Source organism: Panicum virgatum, chromosome 2N (genome assembly GCF_016808335.1).
Source record: "Panicum virgatum strain AP13 chromosome 2N, P.virgatum_v5, whole genome shotgun sequence".
Taxonomy (NCBI): Eukaryota; Viridiplantae; Streptophyta; class Magnoliopsida; order Poales; family Poaceae; genus Panicum; species Panicum virgatum.
Genome location: NC_053146.1, coordinates 2,224,833 through 2,234,045, shown reverse-complemented (window position 1 = coordinate 2,234,045; position 9,213 = coordinate 2,224,833). Strand labels below are relative to the sequence as shown.

At 50.7% G+C, this 9,213-nt stretch overlaps 1 protein-coding gene across 3 annotated transcripts; it reads right to left on the bottom strand.

The window, feature by feature from the left end:
• Positions 1-382: 382 nt before the first annotated feature.
• LOC120662995 (RNA-binding protein 1-like) lies at positions 383-4,446 on the bottom strand. Of its 3 annotated transcripts, none has more exons than XR_005670245.1 (4): positions 4,000-4,446; positions 2,736-3,624; positions 2,539-2,701; positions 383-677 (listed from the first exon to the last, which is right to left on the bottom strand). XR_005670245.1 is itself a non-coding variant. In XM_039942031.1 (3 exons), the coding sequence occupies exons 1-2, from the start codon at positions 4,282-4,284 to the stop codon at positions 2,755-2,757; spliced, it is 1,155 nt and encodes a 384-aa protein (XP_039797965.1). In that variant the 5' UTR covers positions 4,285-4,445; the 3' UTR covers positions 383-677; positions 2,748-2,754. The 3 variants fall into 3 exon arrangements, 1 of the variants encoding a protein (XP_039797965.1); XR_005670246.1 differs by having other exon boundaries at positions 2,539-2,625; positions 2,748-3,624; XM_039942031.1 differs by lacking the exon at positions 2,539-2,701 and having other exon boundaries at positions 2,748-3,624; positions 4,000-4,445.
• Positions 4,447-9,213: the final 4,767 nt, after the last annotated feature.

Genomic DNA, 9,213 nt, shown 5'->3' with positions numbered 1-9,213 from the left:
CACCCCTACTACAACTACCTGTAGCAGCAAGTACCCTTGTCAATCTCAGGCCTCAGCTCCCCCCCCCCCCCCCCCCCCCCAACCAGCCTTCAGTCCCTCTCTCTTCGCACATCAAGGAAACGGGTGAGAGCTGCGAAGAAGAAACACACCTCTTTTGCACATCTGGAACTTCAGTGTATCTCTTTTGCACATCTGGAACTTCAGTGTATCTCTTTTGCACATCTGGAACTTCAGTGTATCCATCTGCTGGGTATCCGCCAGACCGCCACAATCACAACCACAACCACAACCAATGTGATATTTGCACAATATCATTTCACCAGAACTCGCAGCAGATGGTTCTGGCTTTGGTACACAATGCTAATACAGGCAGCAAAAAAAATGATTCAACGAGTGAGGACAAATGGGATTGCACAGGCGATTAGGGTTGAATAGTCTGATTCGGATACACGATGAACGAATTTAAACATTGGTACAAGAGAGGTGGGTGAGGTCAACAGCCAGCAGCTTGCGTGCTTTCAGTTTACAGGCAGTAGAAAGAAAAGGAATGGAGAGTAAGTTGAAGAATTCCAATGATATACTACTTGTCAACCAAAGAATCTCAGCTCAAGTCTTCACAGTTGCGGGTTCCCAAACAATTGTTCTACTCCAGTGTCATCAATGTAGAAGTAATAGTCCTGACTCACAAAAGACGACCAGTTAGTAAATTTTTTTAAGAGAGATCAACAACATGAGAATGCTTGAAATCTAATTCATCAAAACCAAATCTACAAAAGGATGCAGTGAGTTGTGCTCATTGACATTTTAGTATATTGGGAGCATGGAGAAGACAAGATGAAATGTCCAAGCTAATGCAATACATCAGGGGTTTGAATTCAAGTTCATTAAAACCGAAAAAATGGTAAATGTATACCTGATGAACCAGAGTTTTTGTGTCGTAGATTATAAACAAAAGGAACCATGACAAGACAATCACAGGCATGCACAATATACTAAAGAGATGGAAATCAACCAATAAGGTGAAGCTGACCTATGGGCCCCCTAGGGGACACATGTCAGAAACTCATTGGTCAAATGTCCATTCAACAATCCAGTGATCTTCCTAGTGTCACTGAACAAGGAAATGATTAAACTTTTTTTTGTCATACCTGCAGTTCAAAAAACTACCATCCCATTCTGCAAATACTGGCTATACAACACCAAAAAAAAAAGTAATGGCATCAAAACAAACAGATAACATTAATGGGTGAACTAATTCATTGAATGACAATAAACACAAACTGGCATTCAAGCACACAGGTTCAGTAACAGAAACTTTTATATTTGTGCTGTTAAGGTTCCCTCAACAATGATTGGTCCAGTTAAAGAAGATAAGAAATTTAGAGATGAATGCATATAACCCTCTTGATTGTATGTCATTGGACTCAAGTTATCCATACAAAGCAAAAACAGAACTAACGTGGTGCGTTCAAGCTTCTAGCCTTACATAATTATGTACTACTATGTACTATGCACCTAATTTTGCCTATCTGGAGAAACATTCAGATCCCAAGAAGAAAACAAACCCTAGCTCTCAAGCTTCAGCTTCCCAAGTCAATTCAGTCAACTCGCAACAGGACACAATTTTGCAAAAACAAAGTACCACAGAACCGCCTATAACACCTTCACTTCATCAATCTCATGTTCAGTGCACCAGTCCAATATATTCAAAATCTGGTCAGTTATAACCAGAATCGACCATGATGTCTAACTAGTGTACCCTCTGTCCTAATAACAAAGCATCACTACTTTCAAATTTGTAGATGTCCAGAAGTGGTATACATACCTTACTGAATGTAACAAATGGCAAAACAAACCATTCTGTTTTACTTCCAAACAGTATGATGTATAAACTGGACATTCCATCTGTTTCAGGACATCTTGAACCACATTCATCCTTTCCATCTCTGACGCATGCCCAGAAAGGGGTGGAGCTCGGGCTAGGGGAGAGAGCATGGGAGAGAGGTGGCTGGTAGATGGGGAGAGAGAACCCTAGCTGTTGATACTAATTGTTGGCCCAAATGAACTCTATTTCTCTCAACCCCTTGGCCCAAGGGGCATTGGGTTACATATATAGAGGCAGGGGACTTAGCCAAGTCACCTCTTTAACCCCAGTTCTTCCTAAGCGGCCACAGGAGGCCAGTAAAACCCCCATGTGATCCCATCGATGGTCAAGATCACCCTGGGGGGCCTATACCTAGCCCTATCTAGTAATATAGATAGATACATGGACGCACAAATGTGAAACTTATCTGACAGAAGGAACTATCTTTTTGCGAAATTGATAATTCTAATTCACTCCTGTGCTAACTGCCAACCGGTCCCTCACATATCAAAAAGTAAACACTAAACTATGCATGTCCATGATAATTTCGTTATTCCTAACTGAATAAATAGCATGAAGTGTATATACACTAACCATTTAGTGTGCTCAGATACATTGCTAGAAATCACCATGATAAAACTTAATTTGAAGAATTGCAGAATCAGGATAACTACCTCAGTTTCACTATTGGCAGACTACCCCTGGGTTCAGGGGAAGACTCGTACATCCTATCAGTTTTAAGTCATGCATGATGGACATCACTATAAAATAGGAACGGTGAAGTAAAATCCAAGCCAAGCAGTAAAAGGTGATAACATTTTAACCAGTAGGGTATCACAATGATGCTCAAAAAAAAAAAAGTAGGGTATCAGAATACACGCACCAGAAAGTCATTGTGAACCTAGCTTCATATGTTCCAACATTGTTGTAACGCTAGCAGTGCTGTCAACTTGCTGCATATCTACATTGATTTGATCCTTTTTGTTATCACTTCCACCATTAATTCCTTGCTGAAAAGAAGTAGCTGCACCCCCATAACCAGCTCTGTATACAAAGTTAAACCCTGGATACATATGAGGATATGTTCCATGGGCTGGAGGAACCAGCCTTGATATCATTCCAGGAACATTTGACATCACACCTTGGCTTGGGTACCCACTGCCATACGGATAGCCTCCCACAGCAAAATAGGGTGCAGGAAAGTAGGGCTGTGCAGGCACAGGTTGTGGTATGTAGCCATTGTAAAGACCAAATCTAGCATTGTATGGTTGGTATGCAGAACCTTCATAGCCAGCAGGGCCCCTGCTGCCAAAGGGTCGTGCCCCACGGCCTCGACCGTTACGGTAATACTGCTCATCCTTGGGGATAGCAATCTTGGCCTCAACCTTGGTTCCATTCAGGTTATGGAAGCTTTGTCGCATCACCTTTCCCACTGCTTCCTCCGAATCGAAGGTGACAAAACCGAACCCCCTCGAGCGGCTTGTCAAGCTGTCATAAATCACCACAACATCTGTTACAGTGCCAAAAGTCTCAAAGTAAGCCTTGAACTCCTCCTCGGTGATATTATCCCGCAAGCCGCCAATGAAGACCTTCTTTGAATCATAGCTCACATTGTTACCGCTGTCAGCAGTACCGTGCCCAGCCGGCTGCTGCTGATTGTCCTGGTGCCCCTGACCCCGGCCGTTTTCAGGCTGCTGAGGCTGAGAGTTCTGCTCGCCCTGGTTCCGTGGAGCTCTTGTCCTGGCCCTCTTAACGTCAACCTATACAAAAACAACCAGCAATCATCTGTGATTAATGGCACAACCCACATCAAAGCAGATACATTATCACAGCAAGCCAGTTGGCAGCAAAAACAAAGCACAAAGCAATTATGTGAAACAGTCAGCCTACATGACACAATTATACGTCAGGCAGGCAGCAACACCTACCAACATCCAACTAGTTTTCCAAGCATGACCCTGTACACGAATTGTGTACCAGATTCAAGCAAGTGGGAGCTCATGTGACAATCTACCACCGCCCTAAGCACACACTACTAAATCCACGCGTAACATAACCGACCAAGCACGCGAAATCAAAACCTCCATCTACCAGTAACCCGCAGCAAGCGCAGATCGGGGCGCGCGCGAGCTCACCATCCGGCCGCAGATGAAGTGCCTGGGCTTGTCCCCGTCGCCGAGCGCGGCGGCCGCGGCGGCCTCGTCCTCGAACTCGACGAAGCCGAAGCCGCGGCCGTGGCCCGTCTCCCGGTCCCGCATCACGATGGCGGAGCGCACCTCCCCGAAGCGGGCGAAGTGCGCCCGCAGCTCGGCCTCCTGCGCCGCGGACGGGATGCCGCCCACGAAGAGCTTGCGGCTCTCGCCGGCCTCCTCCTCGCCCGCCGCCGGGCCCGCGGCGCCGCCCTGCGCCGCAGCCGCCATCGCCGACGAAGAGCTAGGGTTTTGGAGCGCGGAGGGGGTGTGAGGCAGGGTGTGGGCTGGCGGGCGGCGTGCGGCGTGCGGGGGCGGCCGCGGACGTGTGCGCGAGCCGGGTTAAATTTGATTTGTTCGCGAGAGGGGTTTAGCGTGGGGGCGGACGGCCGGGATCGGGCGGAGCGGGCGGGCGGGCCGGCAGATCTGGGGGATTAGGCCGACGGGGCGGACACGGTCACACGGACGCGTGGTGGACTCGACGAGTGTTTTAGGGGTTGGGGTGGAGAGGAGAGGGACGCGTCCGTTGACCGGGGCGGGGTCCGTGTTGACTGCGGCGTGCGTGGCCTGGGTCTTCACGCTCCTCGGGTGGGACGACCCCGGTGACGTGGTCGCTCCGTTTTGACTGGGTCGGTGACTGCTGGGTGGGGCCCGGCCTGGCGACAGCCTAGAGCCAGCATGGAGGGAGGGAGGCTATCGTTGGGCTGGATTCCAGGCGGGTTTAACTGCAGGCCCAGCTAATCATCTGCGGAGCTTCGGGCCTGCTTGGCACGCGCGTGTCAGAAATCGGCCCGGTAAGCCATCCGAGCGTCCGGCCGGCTTCCAAGTTGTTAGCTTATCGGCGGTTGGTGGAGCAGCTGGCTACAGCGCCCACCGCCCCGCGTTCGAGCGCAGGCTCGGGCGGGATTTTCCCACGGAAACAGTAATTCCTTAAATAATTTTCGATATTTGTTTCTCGCGCGTGGAGTCACAAAGAGAATGCGACGCATCCGTCGCCTACGGAGTCGGAGGATTCTAGTGATCTCAACAAAGATGCGGTGTTAGATCTGTGTGTAGTTGTAGAGCTGTTTGTACACGTATGATGTATGTGGTGTGTGTGGAGTGGGCGTGCGTGTGTATGAACAGATACTACAGCTGTACCCACATAGTTTTCCTTGCACTTGAGTTAAGCATTAACCTAACAGTAACTAAAACATGCCTGACGTATTAAATAAACTAGGGTTGGATTTTCCAATGGTGGTTAGGATAATTCGCCAAAGATAACCACAAGAAAGAAACAAGCAGTTGCAGGCTCAGGTCTTCACGTCGAGCACCAGCTCAGAGAACAGTGAATCCTCGCTAGCAGTGACAACCTATAGTAATCTAAAAAATTAACATGCGCAGAATCCATAACCAACTTTCCAAATCACCGTTTACACTCTGGTGAGCTATGTACAAGTATTACTGATTCCAAAGGTTTACAAACAGAGCTTGATGTGAGCCTACTACTGTGACGATGCATTGTTAACAGAATAATTATCTTTCTTAAAAAAATTAAAAACAAGGTAATAGAGGACAACTTGATCAGCAAGTTTGTATAGCAATCCCACCAATGTGTGGTCTGTAAACATTTTCAAATCTGAGCACAAATGAAGGTCGGTTCCAATGCTGTGTATTCAGTTCTGCTCTAGCACACAAAAATGTATTCTGGCAGTGTGTGGTCTGTAAACATTTTCAAATCTGAGCACAAATGAAGGTCGGTTCCAATGCTGTGTATTCAGTTCTGCTCTAGCACACAAAAATGTATTCTGGCACTGGCAATCTCTATGTGTGAAAATAACAGTTAAATGATTATTCAGTATATCTAATCATTCACAAACCAGAAACTATATACTAAGCAAACATATAGAAGCTATAAGATGCAGAGGAACAAATAAGAAAGGGCTAGTACAGTACCAGGAGTGTAAAAGCTCATGGAGGGCAAGGAGGGGCTAGTATACCCCAGGATAGTCTAGTTTCCTCATTTGTCCTAGCATGAGCACAAAATGAATTCGCCAGCATCTGCACTGTTCACCTTCCCGCCCACAAATAAAGGATGAATGCAGCCTACGTCTTGATGCAGTTCGTGAACAACTTTTTTCAAGTTTTTACGACTAAAATATTTGATTCCATACCTGTTAAAGGAAGTCCTATCTATTCACAAAAGTTTTATGCTGAAACTAAATAATAACTAGAATATTTGTACACATGCCAAATGTCATCATCTCTGCCTGAAGAGGATCATGGGCAAACATTACGGCATGGGACAACTCGCCCATCCCTGGAAACAAAGCAAACATGGCTGCCCAATTGAATAAAAGAAAAGTCTGAAACTGCGACTCAGCAACTCTCTTTTAAAAATGAATCCAGCACTGTTATATTCATTTTCTCAAAAAAGGAAAATGACAGAAGCTCCACATAGTTTTAGTTCCATGTAACTAAATCAAGCATTAACAAAAGCGCGAATGAAACATGTCTGACATATTAAACCATGACACAATTTTCGAATGATATGGTCAGGATAGTTTGACAAAGACAACCACAATTGTTCATACTTGAATCTTCAACTGGAAGTGCTCATAGAATAGAAATAAACTTTTTGATAGTAGCAGCTCTAGAAGAAACCAACTGCAACAGACTCAAGATGGTGGATTCTTCCATGTTGCAAGGTTATATTACTCAGCGCACCTCAGGGATCAGTCAATCCTCGCTAGCGATGACAATCTACAGTGATCTGAAAAGATACAAAGCACAAACTCATAGCCAACTAGTCCAATTCAATTTACAAAATGATGGACCATATACTAGAACTAGTTCGAACTCAAAATTTACAATACGATGAGCTGAGCTGCACCTTTGCCAGAAAATAACAAAATATTTTTAAAGAACATGTGAAACAAGGTAAAAGGATATTATATCAACAAGGTTGTTTAAATATTTGGCAACCTCCATGTTGGTGTATAGATTCAGGCCCATCTAGGCCCATGTACAGACTACTACATAGCCCACCCTTCTAGGGTTTGGAGGAACACACTAAGTTATTTCACATCTAACATGGTATCTAGCCTCCTTCTCCCTCCCCCTCCCACCCTCTAGCCGCCGCCGCCCCTCTCTTCCTTCCCTCCCCTACCTTCCTTTCCCTCCTCTGCTCCTGCGCGGGCGGATCTAGACGCCTGGGCCCTTGCCGCCGGTGCCCGACTGTCGCTGCCCGCCTCCTTCGCCGCCGCGGGGGGGGGGGGGGGGGGTGGGGGGCGCCGCCGGAGCGCCTCCTCCTCCCCCTTCGCCCGCCACCGCCGCGGCCCTATGTGCGAGCACGGCCCCATCCAGCGCCCAGGCCACCGCCGCCGCTGCCCAAGACGCTGCCGCGGGGGGCACTGCTACCGCCGCCGCTGCCCAAGGCGCGGCCGCGGGGGGCACTGCTGCCGCCGCCGCCGCCGCCCGGGGCGCGGGCGCGGCCGTGGGAGCCGGAGTGGGGGCCGCGGGTGCCGCCGCCCCTCCTCCTCCCTGGACTGGGCTTGGCATGCACCCCGCGGATGCGCCGTTCGCCGCCACTGCCGTCCGCGGGAAGCAGATCGTCGCCGGAGCTCATACGGCCGACGCTGCTCTCGCCACGGCCCTCCTCGCCGCCAAGTCCGAGGCTGCGGCGGCTCAGGAGCGGGTCCACGCGGCTGCCCTCACTTTGGTCGCCGGGTGGATGAGGCGGAGCACTACATCCTCCTCACCGGCCAGCAGCCCGCCGTCCCCTTCGTCGAGCACGCCGCCTCTTCTTCCCACCAGGCTTCGCCCTCGAGTTCTGGACCCCGGCTCGACCCGACCGATCCCATGGTCGCCCAGCTCCACCTTCAGGCTGCCGGCGTCCAGAACATGATGGCCCTGGTCTCCATCCCCCTCGACCCTACGTCCTCCTCCTACGGGCGCTGGAGGGACCAGGTCCTCCTCGCACTCCATCGCTACGCCCTCGACGACCACGTCCTCCTCGACAGCGTGGTGTGGCTGCACCTCGACAGCGTTGCCCTGTCCTGGATCTTTGGGACCATCTCCCTAGATCTGCAGGACATCGTCAGGACTCACAGCGGCACCGCACGCCAGGCCTGGCTAGCGCTCGAGGGGCAGTTCCTCGGCAACGCCGAGTTCCGCGCTCTCCAGCTCGACACCACCTTTCGCACCTTCGAGCAGGGGGATATCTCCATCGGTGAGTTCTGCAGGAGGATGAAGGGCATAGCCGATGCTCTTCATGACCTCGGGTGCCCGGTGCCCAACCGGGTCTTGGTGCTCAATGTCCTACGGGGTCTCAGCTCCACCTACGACCACCTGCGGACATGGATCACCCGTCAGAGGCCCTTCCCCTCCTTCCTGTAGGTCCGGGACAACCTCGTTCTCGAGGAGATCACCAGGGGTCCCGTGACCGGCTTGTCCTCGTCCTCCCCCACCGCGCTCATGGCTACTCCACCGGCTTCCTCCGCCTCGCCAGCCACCTCCATCCTTGGTGCTCCTCCCACCGGGCAGACCGGGGGTCGGGGGGCCGTGCTGGACGTCGGGGGGGGCATGGTGGTGGTGGTACTGGTGGCCCTGCTTCTGGTGCTGCTAGTACCGGTGGTGGCTCGGGTAGGAGCCCAGCTCCCGCTCCTGCCCCTGCCTTTGGAGGTACGCCCTAGCCATCCTTTAGCAACCCATGGTCAGGGCGCATCTCGATGTGGCCGTTCCAGGGTCAGGGGGGCTCTCGCCCACAGCAGCCGGCGGCCATGTTCACCGGTGCTGCTCCACTGTTTGCGCCATCCTGGACTCCACCCACTCAGCCCAGCCAGCCACCCACCTAGCCGGGGGGGTGGTGGGACCAGGCCGCGCTGGCGCAGTCCTTCAGCACCATGGGGCTGACACCGCCGGTCAGCACTGAGTGGATCGCCGACTCGGGTGCCTCCTTCCACACCACCCCAGATGTCAGTATCTTCTCTTCTGTCCGACCCCCACATCCCTCTTGTCATTCTTCCATCATAGTTGGCGATGGGTCCTGTCTTCCTATCACCGCCGTGGGTTCTGCTCTTGGTTCTTTTAGCCTTTCTAATGTTCTTGTTGCTCCTCAGATGATTCATAATCTTCTTTCCATTCGCCAGTTTACTGCTGATAATTCTTGTTCCATCGAAT